Here is a 21,560-nt window from a genome sequence, read left to right on the forward strand (position 1 = left end):
GCCAATTTGTGGGACGTCAGCTGGGATTTTTCCTTGTGAGGAATTGCCCCCCCCCACCCCCCCACCATTGCTCACTTCAGCAAGTACACTGGCGTGACGTGATGTGGGCATCGATCTCTTCCTTTGTGGCCTCCAGAGGCCTGCCTCGAAAAATAACTTTAGTATCGACACCATGACAGGTGCCTGTGAATTATTACCTGGGATGCGCCCTCATCAAATCTTAGAGGCTCAGCAGGGTGGAGCTTGGATAATGCCTGGATGGTTGACCACTGTACACTCAACGGGGTGCTGTGGGGCTTCCTTTGCAGCAGGAAATAGTGGTGAAGTACGGTCAAGTCACCCCCATGTCCCGCACGACTGGCGGTGGATTGAAAAAAGTGCCGTACGTGTACATCGACAGGTACCCAACGCGGTCGGAGGACGGCACCCCGTCGTAATTCTTGTTCGCATTGCCCCACAACGGAACATTTACAGTGGGCCAGTGCATTGCCCCACAACGGAACATTTACAGTGGGCCAGTGCATCCGATGAAAACATTATTGCAGGTACAATTCTTCGTTGTGTCACCTTGGCAAAGAGCGAACGGAGCTCGCGCTGCAGGGACCCGTCGCAGTCGAGGGTTGTGAGGTGACGGCACTCACAAGATACCGGGCTCCGGACAACGCTTCCTCTCGCCGGTTCTCTCGTCCGGCTTGAGACCAAAAAACAAAGAGCGGAAATGTGTGCGGAGTGCATCCTTCCAGTCTGGTCCAGTCACAGGGCAGCAGCATCCCCGGTGAATGGTTTAAAAAAATGTGCGTCAGCTGCTGGTCCTCTTTATTTGTTGTCCGTACGCACGTTGAACTTCGTTCGCACCCTGCATAGCCAACCGTGGCGAATTGGAGGTGCGGGGGAAGGACGACAAACTGACACACAAAAAGCAGTTCTAAAGAAATTAGTTTTCACCCTTGATGATTTAACAGTGCATTGCTCCAGTGGCTTCCTAATATCGGAAGGAAGAGCATTCCAGACGGCCGCTGAAGCGCATCCGAAGGAGCGCGATGGGGAGACCGTCTCCTTTGTTCGACGGCCAACAGCCAAAATCCGCTTTGGCGAGGATGAGCGGCGTTCACGTGGTGACGGTTTACGCTCCCCTACGAGGTCGGCGAGGCGGTTTTGTTATTCTAGTTAAAGCGAAGAGGACCGTCCCGCGCAAAGGAGTCGGGGAAAACGGCTGGCGTACATTGGGCGTCCCGTCGCGGTGCGCGGTGCAGTCGATGCCTCAACGGTGCCAGGCCTCCGATCTGGCCGCCTGGCCGCGCTTTTACGATCCCGTTCACCTGCGTGTCGGCCACAAAAGTTCTCGCTCGTTTATTTTTCCATGCCCTTGGCACTCTCGCTGTTGTTTACATCACCGCCGCTCCAACGTCTCCCCCCCCCCCCCCCCCACCTTTTCTCCATAAAATATACGGTTTTCTCGCCCCACACACACTCAGACTCCCCCCTCCCCCCCGGGGCCTCTCCTCAGCGCGATGTCACTGCCTCTCCTCCGCTACGCTCCCCGTCAGCTGAGGGGAGGCTTTCGCTGGACGTTAATTTAAGGTCGAGCCGGCGGAGGGAGGCCACTTGGGATAGCACCGGCCCCAGGGGTGACCCTCAGTCACTGGGCAATAAACGTGAGAGACGCCCTCCCACAGCACGCACGATCAGTGCCTCTGTGGGAGAGTTATTAGGTCTCATTCACGCGTACGTGCAAATGCGCGCACGCACGCCAAGCTTGGAAAAGGACAGATGGAGAGGCCCATCTGCGTGTCGCGTAGCACACGCCGCCCAATATACTGAGCAGGGCAACTCATTTAACCTTCCCGAGAACCGTTAAGAGAGGTGAAGCTTGCTGGGTGAAAGCTGCTGATGTGTGACTGCGACGCTGGCTCTCTGTCGTTGAAGGTGGTTGTGCTTGTGTATCTGGACTGTCTGTACATGTGTTTTTATTGCATTTTTTTTTCTATACGCGAGCATGTGGGAATGTTTATGCGCATGTTCACATGTGCATCTAAGCATATTGTCGTGCGCACGTTCGCATGTGTCTGTTGCTTTGTGAACACGCGTGTCGGACTAGAAACATTGGACATTGTGAGATCCTGGATACAGAGCTATCTAGGCAGATTTATTGAATGTCCTCACCATTTAGGCAGGACTGCATTAGGTGGCTCATTAGGCCTAAGCTACCACTTGCTTGGGCATTTTTTGTGAGCTCATCTGGAGTGGTTCAAATGAGCACAACCCAGGCTATAGCAAGCAGCAGGGTCCAGTGACATGGTACGGGAGGACATCCCACTGGTTGGTATCTGCAGTGTCTGCATCGGTCTGTTCGGAGTTTGTGCTTGAGCGATGCCGCTGGGAAGCCTGTGACAGCCGCCCCTAGCAGTAACGTGCGGTGGAGGAGCTTTGTTCACAATAAGGAATAAAGCGTGGAACGGTTGAAATGTGGCAACGAGAGAAACTGAGTCAGAGTTTCCCAGAAGTCACAATTACCGTCAGTGCATCCAGCTACCCTATAGCATCTGGATTTATCCTACTATAGCAAGTCCATGAGCCTTCAGCGGTCTGCATGACCTCACATAATCACAAAGCTTAGCACAGGTAGCAGTACAAGATTTGAACAATGCCCCAGCAGTGGCCATGTCTGGCAGGCGAGGTTGCAGCGCCCAGCCACTCTTTGCTCAAGCAGCTTCGGTTTGGCCGACTAGCTGCACGAGTGCGGAATGAGCCAGATAATTAGCTGACATGGTACAGGAGGACCTGGAGATGAACGGACTTGCCAAAGGCCAGTATCAGAGGTGTCACGATCTACCTCTGTGAAGGAGGCTCGTGAATGATGCCATTTGCAGTTGCTTGCAGTCGCAACAGCAGGAGGTGGAGGAGGAATCCTTACAACAATGAGCAGTGTAATGGACTATTACACAGCGAGTTAGCGCAGTGGGAGCGTAAGTGGTGGACCTGCTGGTCACTCCGGTCTGTTAACCTATGGCACCTGGGTCTGTCATGTGACCTCCTGCAAGCAAACCTTCACCATGCCACGGCTGCAAACTGCACCTAACCTGGCACAAATACTGTGGTAATATCACTGCTACATAGGCAAAAAATGGATTTGATCGCTCACCACCGCTAACATCAGTGGTGAGCGATATGAGAATTGGTCCTGGAACTCCCCTGTGTAGACTCGGCCTTAAATGAGTACCGGGTGGCGGTGCGTGGACACCGGCACTGGGGAGACAAAGGCGGCCGGGCGTGGTGCTGTGACCATGCCGCTCTCGCCTTGTGCGCCGTCCTGCCCTTCGTTACCGGTGGCTGGCGGCACTTCCGACCGTCCGTCAGTGGCTGCGCGGTGAGGGGTGTCCGTATTTGACCACCTCTGTTCGTGTGCAGGCATCTGCAAGGCGATTGGAGTGAGCAACTTTCAGCAGCACCACGTGGAAGAGCTGCAGGAAGACTGCGACGTCACCCCGCACGTGAACCAGGTGCGTGGGGCGCGCCGGGCTCCTCTCCACTTGCCTCTCACTCGGTCGGCTGCTTTGGTTTCACAGCCCTGCTCCGGCATCTCCCATGGTGAAACGAAAGCACGAGGATGCGAGTCAAATACCACGTGTGATTGTAATTGGTGTAACGGTACGCCTACCCAAACGTCCGCATGCTGAATGGAACAGCTTCTTCGTCTTCTGCACACATTTTCCCCTTCGTGGGAGAGCTGTTGGCTTTTGAATCGAGTGTTATGTGCGGTAGATATTTTCAACATTTTCTATTGCAATTTGTACTTCATGGATAGGAATAACTCCAACTGATGCCACGCACTTTAAACTTAGTTATTGTGTTTGGAAACACCAAACATCTCCACGGAATACTTTGGTATAACCCGGAATCTGAGACACCACGTCGTGAAGGGCTATCTGTTAAAATCAAATTGCAGCATTATTAAATTACGACTTTTTTTAGAATGCCACGTTCCAGCAGTAATGTCCTTGCTTTCTCTTTGCTCTGAAAAAGGAGGGCTTCGAGCAGGGAAACGTTGGCCTAAGATACCGGATGGTTATTATTGTCGTATTATTTAGCGATGGTGATGGTAAAGTATTTAGGGGTCTGCGTTTCTACACGACCGCCAAAGCAGTGCCCGGGGTTTCTGTTTGAAGTTTTACCGCGCCCCTCGTGAGGGGGGGGGGGTCCCAGCTCCTTTGTCGTTGCCCCCTTCGCCACGTTCATTGGCGACGCTCAATAAAAAAAAAAATCATCTAACGACACGGCGGCCCAGCCGTTAAAAAACGAAGCCTCGAGAGGATGGGAACTCAAACAAAAAAACACACCGCTATGAAGCGCTTCACTTAAAATAAAAGCGCGATCCGAGGTGCAGATCCGGCCCTGTTGGTCCTGAGCGGCCCACTGGTGGCAAGAGGCCTCAGCCATCTCTGTTGTTATTGTTGACCAGTTTGCTGGCTTTAGTCGATCCCCACCTCTGCATTTGGTCTCCAGTGACCGGCTTCAGGCTCCACGTGTCTTATTAAATCGCAATATTTGGCGAAGTTTGCTGCACGGGCAGTGGGATAGAAGCACAAATAACGGAAAGAAATCAACATATTCGTCACTAACACCGCTTTAAACTCAACACGTCCGTCAATAACACCGTGTTATTGACGGACGTGTTTCAGTTGCTTTCTTATAGCGCTCGCTGCTGTTAGCGAGAAACTAAACAGGGAATCTTTGTCTTTATTTGCGCAGGCACACACAGACACACATGCACACAAAGACAGGATTCTCCGTGTGGCCAACTCAGGCCGTTGGGACAAGTGCTGTTAGCGAGTAGCGCCTATGGATCATGGCACAGCACACGAGGGGGTGAGTGGCCCCAGTGCCGATGTTATTTACATCCTTCACCAGTTACTCATTTAAGGCTGTGTTGACCTAGGGGAGTCCCAGGACTCGGTCCAGATATTCGTCACTGTTATTGGTCCCGAACAGGAACTGAACTTGGATCGCCGGGTTCATAGCGCAGCGCGCCAACGACTGTACCGCCGCTCTTCACACCTCCGCGCACAAACACGCACGACACGCACGGCACGCACACACACGACACGTGGACAACATCGGGGCGGGATATTTGTTTTTCTTAATGGGGCTGCTTGCCAGGGTACAGCCGCGCCGCTGCCGGTGTCTGCGCACGAACGCCGGGGACCTTTCTAGCCGGGGTCCCCCTGCAGAAGCCGTAGCTGGCAACCCCTTGGTCCCCCCGGGGGGGCAGCCCGGCCTGTGACACGGCCAGGATGGGACTCGCGAGACAGGAGCGGGTGAGAGCAGTGGCAAGGAGATGAGATGGGGAGGTGGGGGATGGGGTGGAGGGGAAAAGTGGGGTAAGGGTGAAGAGGTGGGTGATGGGGGAGCTTGACAGATATGCAGATGGATGGAAAGATAGAGGGACAGGCAGAGAGAGGAACGGAGCTGGTCCTGTGTGGTCGTGTGTGTCTGTCCCGGTGAATCGGTGCAGAATTCACGTAAACGTAAGGTTTATTTAAAAAAAATCTGCTTCGTAGATGTTTTTTGGCAGGTGTAAAGGTTTACCGTGTCTCAGTGAAACACGGCTTGTGGCACCGAGCCACCGCTGGCGCGGCGCTGTCTCGTCAGCACGAACAGCGCAGCACCCTCACATCCATGGGACTTCCTTCCCCACTGCCCCGCGCCAGCAGCCTACGACAAAATAACCGTCCTGGCGACGGTGAAGCTTTCCAGGCAGGAATCTAAGCGAGGTTGGGGTCGGGTGTTATTGACGATATATACACACGTAAATTATGTTATTGAATGTTATTGTAACAATATACGGTACGTATGCAGTGTACGCCTCACAATATTGTAGGGACCGGGTGGAGCGGTGGCGCAGTGGTTAGCACGTTGTGCTATGAACCCGGTGGCTTGAGTTTGATTCTCAGCTGCGGTTCGCACCAGGGTCGAGTGATATTTGAACCGGTCTCGGACGCTCCTCCCTTGCCAGCACGCGCTGACCGGGGTGGTGATTCGTGGTGAGACAACCCCGGTGACCCACAAGGTGTCAGCGCGGGGGGGCGTTCGTCCAGAAGCGGATTTCGACGAAGGGCTGAAAATTTGTTTTCGTTATGAGCAGAGCCACGATGCCGATCCAACGGAGGGTGTCCACGAGGTTCCTAGCCAGGTCATCTCATTTCCTCCCACGTGCAAAACAACTCCTTAACAAGCTGGCCAAACATCCTATTGCAGGATCCACCTGAAAAGCAATCTTGATACTTTCCTGGAAAAATAAGACTATGTACACCCAACCCGATCTTTTTCTGTTCTCAGTCGGTTGAAAGGGGATTTTTATTGCTTGGAGAAGCAACGTCGCCCGATTTAACGACGACATTCTAGTTGCGCGTGGTTTTAGAGCAGGGCGCTGATGACACAAACCACCTACCCCACGCTGTTTGAAGATGCTTGGCACAGCTTGGGGCCTACATAGGTGGTCCGGCCCTAACCTTACGAGGTCGTACCAACCCACCGCTGTCTCTAACTGGCCAATTTAGCCTTTTGTTAATAAAACAGCGGTACTCCTTAAGAAGAAGAATAATAAATTACAGTTTGCTGTCAATCCACTGCTGGATGAAAGCTTCCCCATGCCATTTTAGTTCTGGGGGGTTGGGGGGTTGTTTTAACATTCCTCACCATGCTGCAATGGTGAGGGGAGGGAGCCCAAAACGGATTCGCACGTCACTCGCCGCTGACGTTCGCCATGGCCAGGACTTGAACTCGGGTGGTCGCGATCAGAGCAACGTGCGCCCGTCACTGTGCCACCACCCCGCAAGCCCAGGTTTCCAGGAGTTAAACTGAAGCAATGATTTAATGTCAAGAGCATATTGCGCATATCAATCATGATTAATACATCCAAGGAAGAGTCACTGCCTTGAGGCTTGCTGTGTTTCGTAAGAGAAACCTGGATGAATAGTTTTTTTATGGAATTGTATCTTGGGGTAATGTTCGAAAGTAAATATTTGGGCCATGAGCAATAATCTCCACGCTGGCAAATGATTTAACAGCATCGTCATCGTCAGGGCCCACGAGTTAGCAGATGACACCCGTCAACAACCACCCACCGCTTTCGGAATGACAGCGGTCCAAGTGGCATGCAGCGGTAATGTTGGTCATTACTTGGGTGATGCCTGTCACCCAGCACTCACCCAGCACCTCGTGGTCCATCGTCTAGAAAGCCACTAAACAGCACAGGGAGATGTACATTGGGGGGTGTAATGGACCCTCACTTAATGGACTGCATTGTTAGCTCTGTGCCTGTTTTGTGTACTCAGAGACCCGTGGAAAGGTTTACTCAATGAGTAAATCACGACCTTTGGGTTTTTATCAGTTTGCTTGTGCAGCCATCTCTGCCCAGCTTCCCTGAAGCGCCTTGTTTTTTGCACTTTAAGATGCACTGCTGACCACCGGCCCCTCCTCCACACCCAGAACCCCGACTCCCACTCGGCGGGCACTTCGTCATCGTCTGGCGTTCTGCTTTCTCTTCTTCGTCCTCTTCCTTGGAGCCCAGCCCTGGTCCTGAGTCCAGGACCAGGGCTGGGCTCCAAGGCTGGGCCTGAGGAGGGCCTCACTAAAGTTTTGGTTTGTTGGCATCTCCGAGATAAACGCACTGCGGATAGACCTTGTGTGAAGGTTTCTATCGCCCACATTTTTTCCAGCATAACTACTAAAAGCCGACAAAAACCAACACCAGGAGGCTAATGGTTTACGCTTGCATTGAGAACAACGCTTTAAGAACCAGAATCGGAATCTGCGTTTATCCTGGAGAAATCCGATGAGCTTTGAAGCTCTTTTTTTATATACAGATGTCCATCACAACAGCAGCATGCAGTGAGGGAACAACAATGGTGTTCAGCCACAAACGCATCCTCTTGTGCCGACGTGCTTTAGCATCCAGCGCTGCGGTGCGATGTGGTTGCTTTGTAGCGGCACGTGTTCGTGCCCATCTCCCTCGGTTTGCCTGGTTTGCCCTTATCTCCGAATGCCCCTAATTAAGACAGAGAGGACACAGTGCAGCCCAAAGACCCTAAGGATGCATAGTCTATATTTCAAGCCCTCATTGCAGCTGTCAGATAAATGCTCTTTGAGAAGTACTTGTAAGGACGTGTGGTCAAAGCATCTCCTTAAACATTTTTGGCCACACGACATATGGCTTTCTTTAGACTGGATGTGGTCGGCCTTTAATGTGCGTTTGTGTGTGTACGCGCGAGCGTGTGTGTGTGTACGCGCGTGTGTTTGTGTGTGCAGCGAAAGTGTGCATTTCATCAAACGCGCATGTATGTGGTTGAGTTGCACGTGTGCGTTCACAGGTATGGGTTTGCAATGCAGGTGCAATAGGTTAACTCCATCTGCCATTGGCTAAATCAGAGGAGAAATGGCCGCTGAATCAATCATTCCACTTATAAAGCACCAGGTGAGAGCCCAGCGATGCACCACATCTGTCCTGCGACAGGCACCTGCGGAGAAGCCGTACATGAAAGACGGACGTTACGGAACGCCAAGATCGGCCTCGCGTTGAGCCCTCTGACACCCGGCCGGTGTGCACGCTTCCCGCCATCGCGCCGCGATTTCTGCAAGGAGCTGCCAGGGTAGCGCAGTCTGCAATGAGGTGTACGTTTGGGAATTTGGACGTCACTTGCAATTATTGCACAAATATGTGGCAAGGGGTGAATGTTCGACGCTGCAAGTGCTCGATCAGGCCACTGCTGGCGGAAGGGCCTCCACGGGAGGGAGCTTTGGAGAGCCTCTCTGGAGGGTGTTTTGGTCTACTCTTCCACACTGGCCAGCTGTGTGGGAAGAGGTGAGAGTGCGCACACTTTGCCCTTCACCTGCTGGTCAATGACCTGCGGTGAACCCATTTCTACTGCTGGGTGAACAGAGGCACGGGGGGGGGGGATTTAAGAAACTTGTGTCCTTGTTTAAACTGCGTGCTGACCACTACACTACAGTAGCATCCCTCCCTATACCATACAAAAATACCCTCGACTAAGTTGTAATAATTCATCATTGAGTACCCGGAGCAACGTAACTTGAGTGCCATCCTCCAGGACTCCCTTAAGTTTACTACTCGGCCAGGGAGTGGCCTGACCCTCACAAATGGTCGCGGGAGGTTTTTAACGCAACTCGTGGCAGACGGCACACGCTGTGGTAGTGCACCGAGCACGGTTGATGGGTAGCAGTGCGAATGGTGGGGCACGGTGACGCCCAGCCGGTCTTGCTTGTACGCGCGCATGTGAACGTGTACGCGCGCGTGTGAACGTGTACACGTGTGCGCGCGTGTGAACGTGTACGTGTGTGTGCGTGTGTGAACGTGTACACGTGTGCGCGTGTGTGAACGTGTACGCGCGCGTGTGAACGTGTAGGTGTGTGTGCGTGTGTGAACGTGTACACGTGTGCGCGCGTGTGAACGTGTACGCGTGTGTGAACGTGTACGCGTGTGCGCGCGTGTGAACGTGTACGCGCGCGTGTGAACGTGTACACGTGTGAACGTGTACACGTGTGCGCGCGTGTGAACGTGTACGCGTGTGCGCGCGTGTGCCGCACATCGTACCACTTACAGCACTGTGCTGTGATCCTCACACTCCCAAGTTCAATTTACGCGCACGCACATCACCTATGGAAATGTAATATCTGAGCCGAAAATTAGTGCCTGGTGCAACGTGTTCAAAATTGTCGCCAGGAAGACAAATGTGGTCAGATGTGGTGCTAGTCCCGTTACCAATCTGCATTGCCTGGCCTTCGTAGATGCTTTCTAAGAATACTTTCCGCGGGACAGCCTATGCACGTAAATGATGGATCGTTGCTTTGTTATTTTTATAGTAATCTTCATTTCATTTTGACCTTGTTCTCACTCTGCGTAATGTTTGCTGGCAAAGACGTGAGAAATACTTTTGAACAAAACAAAGCTGCAAACCTCAAGACGGCATTAAAATCTCCCCGAGACACAAAGTGCAGGCGTCGACTCCTGACCAACGGAGCAGAGTGCAGGCATTTGTTATGAATACGGGTTGACCCACAGCAAGGGTCTCTGCAGATGAGGTATGAGAGAGATTTTTGAGAGAGAACACACGTGTGCGATTCTATCTCTCACAGCAGCCCCGAGGCAGTGTCAAACGGCTACGAAGGCAGCGTTGCACTGCCCTGTGCGTGCAACGGCAGCAGCGTCATCATATCAATTCTTCATCTCAATATCGATTCTTCATCTCAATATCAATTCTTCATCTCAATATCGATTCTTCAGCTCAACGATTCATCCACAGCATCTCATCACTCGTGTGAGGATTGATACATGTCGTTTCGTACGTATGTGGTGGGCATGTAGGTCACGTGATCCCTGCAGCCAGGGGAGGCACTCATCATCAGCCATGATCTATTCACTGCTGGATGAAAGCCTTGCCCCATCTGGTGCCATCTCGTTGTCCCATTTCCATGGAGGATGCCCCCTCTCAGGCCTTACTCCCTTGCTTGGCTGCAGCTCATCATTAAGCAGCATGTCCTCCCCAACTCTATATAAAATCAGGTATCATTGAATGATTGTTTTACATTTAAAATGCTCATCATTTACAGGCCTTGGTGAATCCACGGTCAGTCGTGGGAGTTGTGTGCCGCCCTTGCTGACGCGGTGAGGGCACGCGGGACCGGCTCGGATTTCGCTCGCCACTCATGTTAGCCATGGCCGGGAATCGAAGTCGCATATCTGGGTTCATAGGCACAACACTGTTGTACCGTTTCGACCAAAGTTGAAGGTATTTTACCACGGTGAAACATTTTGGCTCCAACACAGCACAGATGTGGCCTGTAATGTGCATGCTACCATAGGGCATTTAACATCTACTTTCCAGTCGGTGTCGTTTTACTTATTCGCTGCAGATACTGCAGATCGCTGCGAGTTGTAATAAAAACAACAACAACAACAACACAGAGGCCGTGCCGATGAATGTTCGAACAAGGTGACGTCGAGTTATTTGTGACAGCGATCGGACGGCTGTCCACGGGAAACGGCTTGGGTGTGGATGCCACGGACGGTTTCAGAAGCACGCCGACGGCTCCTGGGGCGTGTGCCGCCCTTCCCGTCTGCCCAGTCGGCGATACCACCGTGGTCGTGGGGGTGGACGTGGGGGTGGACGTGGGGGTGGACGTGGGGGCGGCACCACGCCCGGCTGACAGCAGGCAGGGGTAGGTTCGGGAACATGAATGATCGAACAGCCATGGGTTGAGAGTGCGTTTTAAAATAGACTGCGGTAGATTCCCTCTAATCTGGAGATGGCTAAACCAACAACCCATCTGACTCCACAGAGCTGAAATGAGCAGTTTTGTTTAGTGTTAATGTAAAGGGGAGCCTAGCAACAATCACTCTTCCGCATATCACTCGACCGCATTAACCATAGGGCCATTTTATTTCACCAGGTAAGCTGCGCTGGGTTTCACAACTTGTTTTCATGTGGCTTCTGCTCTGGGCTGTTTGGCCACTACTGAAATGAGTGTTTTGCATGTGAAAGGAAACAAGATTATCCAAGGAAAACTTTCACAATAAGAAAGAATGACATTCCAAACTGCATGCGCATGTCAGTAACCTTCCTGTACTTCAATCCGATGAGCACCTAGTTTCCATGCAGGATTGGAGTCTCTTGCACGCGATGGACTCTGCGTGATCCGCCAACCCCTGAGTGCTGGATCGCCGGCACGTGCCGCTGTGCCCTGTGGCAGTGGGGGGCTCCGTGGACACCGGGCGGACGAATGGTCAAAGTTTAAAGGGAACGTAATCTAATATAAATAATAATCATTATTGAGTACATTTGGTACGTGTGACATGTTTATATTGCAAAGGCTATCACATATGCGTTCTCTTTCTCAGACTTAGCCTTCAGGAGTGGACAAAGTTGTTCTGCGTAAACCCAATTTAGTCATTTGTAGGTATTGTGCTAATTTGGCAAATCCGCACCGTGATGCCGGCACACAATGTCCTAGTTTCTAACGACGTGAGGGGATCCTGAACTTCCACTGTGAAGAAGCTGGCGTGTATTTGTTGGTCACTACACCCACAGTAATAACCGGGGTGGCCTACCGGATTCGAACCGTCAAGCTTTGTAACAAGTGTCGGACCCCGCTCCGGTTGGGTCATATCACCGCCCCTAAATATATATCGCAATGATCGATAAACACCAATTCTTACACGCGCGATTCGGTGCACTTGTAACGAGCGTTAACAATCAAATTAATCGATCCACCGTTACACCCCCTAAGATTCGCCGTAACGTCCACTCGGCCGCAATGATACAGTAACACGCGGTCACTTCCACGTGGCCCCCACCGAGGTGCGCCCACGAACCTGGCTCCGGCTGCGTGCCGTGAGGCTGCCTGGCCACCGGCGGGGTTTAAATCTTCCCTAAACTTTACACGCAGAGAGACGCAGCCCCGAGGGGTTTTGTTGTTCTACTTCGTTGTCAAGTGGGGAGGGTTTCTTTTTCGGGACTGTCAGCCACAAAACATGCGGGTGTAGCCTCTCTGCCCTTGTGTTTACTCAAGGTGGTGGTTTTTAGATCCCGATTTAATGTTTTTATTTCTCTGCTTTTATCTTGGCACAGGGGGAGGGGGGGGCGTCCACTCCCACGAGCCTCAGCCAGAGGCAGCCCCCACCCAGCCAGCCCCCACCCAGTCAGCCCCCACCCCCACAGCACCCAGCCAGCCCCCACCCAGCCAGCCCCCACCCCCACAGCCCCCACCCAGCCAGCCCCCCCCACCCAGCCAGCCCCCACCCAGCCAGCCCCCACCCCCGCAGCTCCCAGCCAGCCCCCACTCAGCCAGCCCCCACCCAGCCAGCCCCCACCCCTACAGCACCCCAGATATCATCTTCCGTAGACACGTCTGCCCGCACGTTGTCGCTGAAAATGCAAAAAAATTACTTTTTAAACACTGCCAAAGAATGTGATGTGCCTGTATGTGTGCGACACGCATCTTAATGGGTGCTTACTCGGGTCGCTTGCATCTTCGTGTATGCTTTAGTTAACCAGGGGGTGAAACAAACCCGTTAGGACACATATAATGGCATTGACTCTTTTGCGAGGCTGACCTGGGTAACATCCAGAACAGAAAGTTGCACCTAAAGTTTCGACAATCTGAATGTGGCGACACAGGGAGCCTCTTGTCTCTTTATCTGTGTTTTTGCGTGTGTGCGGTGGCTGGCGCACTGCGCTACGAACCCGGCGGCCGAGGTTTGGTTCCCGGACACGGCTGACATCAGTGGTGATTATCTGAACCGGTTCTGGGCCTCGCCTAGGTTAACTCGCCTTTAATTGAGCACCTGAGTCAGAGAGTGCTGGCCTTTGGACTGCATATTCTTGTGGAAGGTGCTCGTAATGTATGGCAGAATGGAGTAAGGAAAACGCATGGTGTGGTGAGAGAGCATTGTAGATGTAACCAGGATGGGGAAGTTTTCACGGGTGGGACAATTGTTGGAGACTGAGACAATAACATTTCTCTCCGAGGGCGCTCCGGTTCTCCTCCCACATGTATAAACAGTCATTAATTTGGCGGAATACATCTCGACACGAATCTTCGGAGTGCCACTCAGAGGTCGGAGGTCAAAGGGTGACCCAAAGTGAGTTGGCGTGGCATTGTGAGAGGACAGCTGTTAAGTTGTGCCCAATCTGTAGGCTCCAGGAGGTGGAAGGAAGCGATTGCGAGGTGCGGTGGCGTTCACACCCTTCAACCGCGTTCACAAAACACTCCACCCATTTCGAGGAATATTACAAACCTTTTTCAAAAAGCATGCTGTGCATATGATGTGTCGCATCCAGAAGGATACATGAAAGGAAATGTATTCATTTGTTTTTATAATGAGCAAAAAAAGTGTTGGGTCATACATTCATGGCATTGATCGCGAAATGTCATGCTGTGAATAAGAATGCTTTTGGCGTGGTAGATGGCGTGAAAACTCGTGACCTTTTCTTTTCCATGGCCATTTCGCATACGCCACAGGTAACCGGAGCCCTCTTGCTCCGATTAACTGTTGTGTATTGTCTTTCACGTTTTTATTTGTTACCTATGGTAAGTCGCGAAATCTTTGAACGTCCACTGTTCTGAATGTGGTGCGTAAATGGTAGTAATATAATGTGATACCCAGCCCTAAGCACCAGCCAATAATGTCATTTGCTTCTTGAGATTAAACATTTAATAGTACTTTGTTCTGGGAAAATAGACATTTTAAGTTCAGGATGGGAACACAATGTCCTTGTCATGCAGTATGTGACTCATGGTCGCGATACAGAACGAAGGGTCCTTGTATCGTGTTTTAGTGCCGTTGTGTTGTGTCTTTGTTATTCACATTTTGCAATCATTTGGACACGCATTTAGAATTCCTGTAAACACACTGGGCTTTTTATTATCGTGCCTTCCGTATATTCACGGCGGAGTAGAGAACACGCGCAGGTTAACGATGTGAGCTAAACGATTACGATATACCAGTGGGCTGGGGCAGGACGCGTGACGGCTAGAAGAGATGATGTAAAGTGGTCACGATATTTTCAAGGGACCTAATTGTATAATTATCGCGAAAGGAATGTTTGTGTTAAACGTCGGTCCAGTTCGCGTGCGGGAGCTGGATGGATTGTTGCATCGTGGGGGGTAACGGCCTTCATCGAGCAGTGGATTAATCATGGCTGGGGATGATGGTGATTCATGGCGATCCAAGCGTAGTGAGAGTGGACGAGATAGTGAAAGTATTTACATGCAGCATACTGCAGCATTTTCAGTTCACTTGTTGCCTTGGCTGCCCTGACCTCCCAGGATTTTCTGGGGTTCGCTGGTGCTGCCCTGGCTGCCCCGGGTGTCCCTGAAGCTCATTGTTGGTGCTGGGGCCTCGGGTGCTTTGTCCCAGGATGTGCCCTGGTTTTGATCTCTCTCCTCTCTTCCACGTTTCCCAGCCCTCACCACCCCCGCTACATCCCCAGTCACCCCCTACCCTCTTAGGATACGATTACATTTGAACACCATATATGTATTTATATATTTAAACACCGTTTATATTTAAATTGTTCTTGTGGGAGGAGCAGTGGTGCAGTGGTCATTATCCAGGCCCAAACCTGCTTAGCTTCAGGACCTATTGAGATTAGGCACAATCCAACTTATTGGGTTTTGTGATTTAGTTTTTGCCATTTCACACTTTTAAATCCCCATCGCCTGTGCTGTAGCCACCATCGTTTACTTCCACATCAACAACCTGGTGTATCACTCCATATCGGGGGCCTTCATTAAAACTTTGGAGATTTGACTCTGCAAGTATCATTGCAAACGCTCACAGAAACGAGCGCGGCTCCGTGGTAGGCATGAGAGCGCACCCACACGTGCGCGCATCCCATCGCCCACGTGCGTCCCATCGTCCACGTGCGTCCCATAGCCCACGTGCATCCCATCGCCCACGTGCGTCCCATCGCCCACGTGCGTCCCATCGTCCACGTGCATCCCATCGCCCACGTGCATCCCATCGCCCACGTGCGTCCCATATCCCACGCGTGTCCCATCGCCCACGCACGTCCCATCGCCCACGCACGCACGCATCCCATAGCACGCTGATCACGCCGGGGTGCGGCGTGCCCTTCCAAGCTTGGGGAGAAAATGCGCACTTTAAATATTTAGTTTCTCACCTGGCCCAAAATGACGTGAACGTGGGCATTGGTATTGCTAACCCATGGTGGGGGCTTCGGAGAGATGGGTGTAGGGGTGTGAATGCGTGTTAAGTGGCCTCAAGTGGACCGACGTTTAACACAAACATTCCCTTCGCGATAATTATACAATTAGGTCCCTTGAAAATATCACTACGTACAGTATTTACCGGGTAAACGTTTACTTGGTGCTCATATGGTTATTTTTGCTCAAAGCCAGTGTGTTAGGAATTCCACATTATGGTGGCAGAAGCAGACCACTCCATAGGATGACGCTGGTTGATTTATGAAAGTAGTATTATTTTATGTACCCAAGAGGAATTATGGGCCGCATTTAGTCATGAGCGTAACAAAATATATACATCTAAAAGCAAGTTGCGTGTTTCATGTTTAATGTTTATTTTCTTGATAGTTTGACCAACGTGGTACAATATCAGTGAAATTATGTTGCATCATGATATAATTATTTTCTCACTCTATTGCTCAGAAGCATTGTTAACATTGTATAGAAAAAGCTTAGTGAACAAGTAGGTGAAATTGTTGCATTTATAATATAGTGTTATTCCAAATGATATCGAAAGAAGTAGAGCTTAAAAGTTTAAAATATAAAACAGTGGGGTTGGTTTTTAAAAAAAACATAAACAAGGAAAAAAACCCACTAAGAAAACCAAAGTGACCTTGATTTTAACAAGCAAAAAAGAAAAGATCTCACTTAAAGAAGAAAACCCTCACATAAAACTGTTGAGTTTCAGTTTGGTTGCCTGGGCAATGGAGAAAGGAGGGATTATTCACGGCACGAGAGCGTAGCCCCCGCCGGTTTCGCTTCTCTTGCCCCGCGCCGCCCGGTGACTCACGCCGCCCCCCCACGCACCGTCCCACCGCGGCTCTGCATTGTGCCGCTCGCAAGCAGGCGCAGGAAGGAAGCACTGGCAGCGTTCGGGATAATAATGATTTATTTTGTCAATGCCCTCCGCCTCCACTACTGACGTCCCGCTAACAAAGGGCAGGGCTGTAGGGCCACCGCGGGTGGCTCGAGGGGGGGGGGGGGGGTGGGCCCTGCCCCTGCCCATGAGGCAGTAATGCGGAGAGGCCCTGCAGCACTCCCCCACACGACATTGAACCGCATCCTCAAACGTGGGGAGTTTATGGTCCAGGCCCGGCCACTGCCTGTGAGCCGAGTTGGTGTTGCCAACTCCTCGCGCTTGAATTCCGCTCTCCCATTCACGATGGACCAGGTGTAGCGCAAGTGGAGTGAGTGAGTGTCAACCCGGCCTGCAACTTTCCAGTGGATTGTCACTCACCGAATGCCCTCACTGTGTCGGAGCGATGCGAGCCGCTTCTGCAGAGATATGTCCATCAAGTCCCAAATTAATTCCCGTGATCAGCCAAGTGCTCGAGCATCATGAGTTTGAGTCCCAATCCAGCCGTACAATGTTATAGCATTTACTGTCATTTATCCAGGTCCACTTTTGAAGGCTTATTTGACAGACAGCTGCAAAGGGATCCACTCACACAATGGGCAAGGCAGCACAGTGTACTCGCGATGTCTTCTCTCATAGGTCGCTTTGCAATATATCAGCCGATTGCATCTGTCATCATTTCTGTCTGGCTTTGCAGAAGGGAGCAAGCATTGTCGTGCCACGTTGTGTTGTGGGTGGGAGGAGCGCTGCTGCGGTTATCAAGCCAGCCACCTGAGTTAGATTCCTGGCCACGGCTAACGTCAATCGCAAGTGATGTCTGCATTGGAACTGGCTCACTGCTTCACCAGCCCGCACTGACACACAAATAATGGATTATTTGTGTGTCAGAGTTGATGCATGTGTCGCGAGTGTAAGACTCTCGGATGCATGAATTCACTCACGGCTAGAGCCGCTCTCTGCCTCCAAGCAATAGGCACAATTAGTTGTTTTCATTAATTTGTTTTTAATTAATTTTTTACCTACGTGACTTTACCGGAAAAAAACCAGAGTATGAATCCTTGCAGTCACGAAAGCTTCAAATCTAGAATAGGCACAGTCTTGGCTGTTGTGTGGAAGGGCTACAGTGTATTTAATAGTACTGTCGAATACTGATGAGCTATGGTCAATACGGAACGGTACGCAGTAGCCACATTGAATTGTCTGCCATGATACCTACAAAGGCCTCACCTTCAGCCTTGCAAGTCTGTGGACAGATCAGACTGCTTCGTATGAAGACCCAACATTTTGGAACCTGGCCCAGAATTTGCTTGCTTAAACATATGCTGCTGGATAATAGTTGGAAGGGCGACAGACTCCGTAATATGTTTTATCTACCGTGTGTGAACACAGAGAACAGATGCAGTGCAGTCTATTGGGTGCGGAAGGTCCTCGGTTAAAAACAACAAGATGCATTCGCCCGCGGAAACACGCGTCTCTCCCGTAGAATGAGCTGCGACACCCTCGAAGGCTGCTTGCAATGCACACGGTTAAGATTACAGTCCCGCTTGGGGAATGGATGAAGGATGTCATCTCCAAGAAGATAAAAGCGCCTTTTAAAAATAGGGCCCCCCCCCGCCCCACACACATCAAAGGTGAAGACGGGAGGGTAAAGAGCGAACGCTACAAGGAGAGAAAACGAGTGCTAGAGGGAGCAGAGTGAGAGAGAGAGAGACATCTGTGCAAGAGATTGATGATGGGTATGCCACGGTTCCAGTCATGGCCACATCAAAGTTCCGTAGTTATGCAGTTCCCACCGTGATGACAAACATATCTACGCTCATCATAAATGTTGTTGTGGATTGTCTCTCCAACACACCGGGTGTGCTGTACTAGTGACGAATTGGCATGTTCTGTTTACGTGAAAAACCTTACTAATTGGCTGTGTTGGGTGGTGGTGGGTTTAACGACACATTTTTATTTTCACGATCTAACCATAAAAACCCTCTTATGGATATTGGTCGTGAAAGTGTACGTGTTAGACTCCCTACACTCACATTATGTTGTGTGTTAGACTCCCTACACTCACATTATGCTGTGTGTTAGACTCCCTAAACTCACATTATGATGTGTGTTAGACTCCCTACACTCACATTATGCTGTGTGTTAGACTCCCTACACTCACATTATGTTGTGTGTTAGACTCCCTACACTCACGTTATGTTGTGTATTAAACTCCCTACACTCACATTATGTTGTGTGTTAGACTCCCTACACTCACATTATGCTGTGTGTTAGACTCCCTACACTCACATTATGTTGTGTGTTAGACTCCCTACACTCACATTATGTTGTGTGTTAGACTCCCTACACTCACATTATGTTGTGTGTTAGACTCCCTACACTCACATTATGTTGTGTGTTAGACTCCCTACACTCACATTATGCTGTGTGTTAGACTCCCTACACTCACATTATGTTGTGTGTTAGACTCCCTACACTCACATTATGCTGTGTTTGACTCCCTACGCTCACATTATGTTGTGTGTTAGACTCCCTACACTCACATTATGTTGTGTGTTAGACTACCTACACTCACATTATGTTGTGTGTTAGACTCCCTACGCTCACATTATGCTGTGTTTGACTCCCTACGCTCACATTATGTTGTGTGTTAGACTCCCTACGCTCACATTATGCTGTGTTTGACTCCCTACGCTCACATTATGCTGTGTTTGACTCCCTACGCTCACATTATGTTGTGTGTTAGACTCCCTACACTCACATTATGCTGTGTTAGACTTCCTACACTCACATTATGCTGTGTGTTAGACTCCCTACGCTCACATTATGCTGTGTGTTAGACTCCTTACGCTCACATTATGTTGTGTGTTAGACTCCCTACGCTCACATTATGCTGTGTTTGACTCCCTACGCTCACATTATGCTGTGTTTGACTCCCTACGCTCACATTATGTTGTGTGTTAGACTCCCTACACTCACATTATGATGTGTGTTAGACTCCCTACACTCACATTATGCTGTGTGTTAGACTCCCTACACTCACATTATGCTGTGTGTTAGACTCCCTACGCTCACATTATGTTGTGTGTTAGACTCCCTACACTCACATTATGTTGTGTGTTAGACTCCCTACACTCAAATTATGCTGTGTGTTAGACTCCCTACACTCACATTATGCTGTGTGTTAGACTCCCTACGCTCACATTATGTTGTGTGTTAGACTCCCTACGCTCACATTATGCTGTGTTTGACTCCCTACGCTCACATTATGCTGTGTTTGACTCCCTACGCTCACATTATGTTGTGTGTTAGACTCCCTACACTCACATTATGCTGTGTGTTAGACTCCCTACACTCACATTATGCTGTGTGTTAGACTCCCTACACTCACATTATGCTGTGTGTTAGACTCCCTACGCTCACATTATGTTGTGTGTTAGACTCCCTACACTCACATTATGTTGTGTGTTAGACTCCCTACACTCAAATTATGCTGTGTGTTAGACTCCCTACACTCACATTATGCTGTGTGTTAGACTCCCTACGCTCACATTATGCTGTGTGTTAGACTCCCTACGCTCACATTATGCTGTGTTTGACTCCCTACGCTTACATTTTGCCAGCAGAAGGCTCTTGGGGAGAAGCAGTTGCTCGGGGCAACCCCAAGACACATGAATAAACACGCAATCGCACTTGATAGATTGATCACATGCTTGATCACATGCTGCCTTATGCATTGTGTAATTGCGTGACACTCTTACTTTGAAAGAAACATCTTGCCATCCACAAATCCACAAAACAACGATGAACCTCCACATCTAGAAACATCCACGTTTGGACTGAGTCTAAATGTTTGCTGGCTTTGAGATGCTGCACCACACAGAGCGAGCGCTACTCACGCCCGCGAGCGTGTTCAATTCAGCGGGATGTTAAAGCTTCCGTTCATGACCTCCGCGGAAGCCGTTGAGATACCGTATAGTACCCCAGTATTATAATAAAGATACCGTATAGTACCCCAGTATTATGATAACTAATCCGCTGCTGGATGAAGGCTTCCCCAAACGGTTGGCGCCTTTCACGGTCCCTCGATGCAACAAGGCTGGCTGGCTGCGGCGCGCGTGATCCGATTTCATCGCTCCGTCTCCCCGGTGGGCGAAACCCACGGATGTGGAGCCGCCTGTCTCCCCGCGAGGCCGTTCCTCTCCACCGCGGGCAACTCCCCAACTACGATAACAATTCTAAATACGGCAAACATTGTTTTCGTTAGTCGTGGCCGTCATATGAATAGTTTATTTTTTTGTTATTTGACCATTGTTACCGTTACTTACGGCATGTTACTCGAAGGGAAAAGCTGAGCGTTGGCGTAACGGACCGTGAATCGCATGACTCGTCTCTGGCTCATTGCCCGGCGTCGTTGAGTCCGTGCCGGCTGGCCCAGAGCGAAGCCTGTTGGAGGTGACAGCATCGATTGGCGTAGCTGCTCAGCAATTTCTGAACGTTGTTGTTATGATTATACAAGCGCGTGGTCGTCCCTGGAGCAGATTTTGAAGACTTTGGGGGGTGCAAGCGACATGTGCGCCAGGAGGGCCACTTGTGTCCGGTGGATAACTCCGCCTTGGCGGACAAAACCGGAAAACACACACACACACATGTGCCGAGCCGGTGGTTGCCGAGTTGATGTGGCCCTCTGCCACCACTCGTGATCGGCGTTCTACAACACCATGTCGCGCAAGCGTGTACACGCAGGGGTGGTCGTGGTGAAACAGTCGAAGGAAGGAGTGCAATAGACAAAGAGGGGCCCCCAAATATAAGAGCCTCCAACCCCCCCCCCCCCCCCCCCCGTCAAACTCTGCCCAGCTCTGGGAGTCATAGCTGGGCAGAGTTTGTAAATGATGGTGGTGGTACATTTTTTTTAGTGGAG

At 50.7% G+C, this 21,560-nt stretch overlaps 1 protein-coding gene across 4 annotated transcripts in view; it reads left to right on the forward strand.

The window, feature by feature from the left end:
- Positions 1–21,560, forward strand: part of LOC116948809 (putative oxidoreductase ZK1290.5) — a 123,365-nt gene that overhangs the window by 55,924 nt on the left and 45,881 nt on the right. For all 4 annotated transcript variants that reach the window (XR_012945952.1, XM_032965923.2, XM_032965921.2 and 1 more), the window contains one exon: positions 3,409–3,500. Coding sequence is in view for 3 of the 4 variants with exons in the window: in XM_032965923.2 (XP_032821814.1) it covers positions 3,409–3,500 (92 nt within the window). In the remaining variant the exon portion in view is untranslated. The remainder of the gene's footprint in view (positions 1–3,408; positions 3,501–21,560) is intronic.

This window comes from Petromyzon marinus, chromosome 35 (assembly GCF_048934315.1).
Source record: "Petromyzon marinus isolate PM22_M1 ecotype Great Lakes invasive population chromosome 35, UKy_Petmar_22M1.pri1.0, whole genome shotgun sequence".
NCBI lineage: Eukaryota > Metazoa > Chordata > Hyperoartia > Petromyzontiformes > Petromyzontidae > Petromyzon > Petromyzon marinus.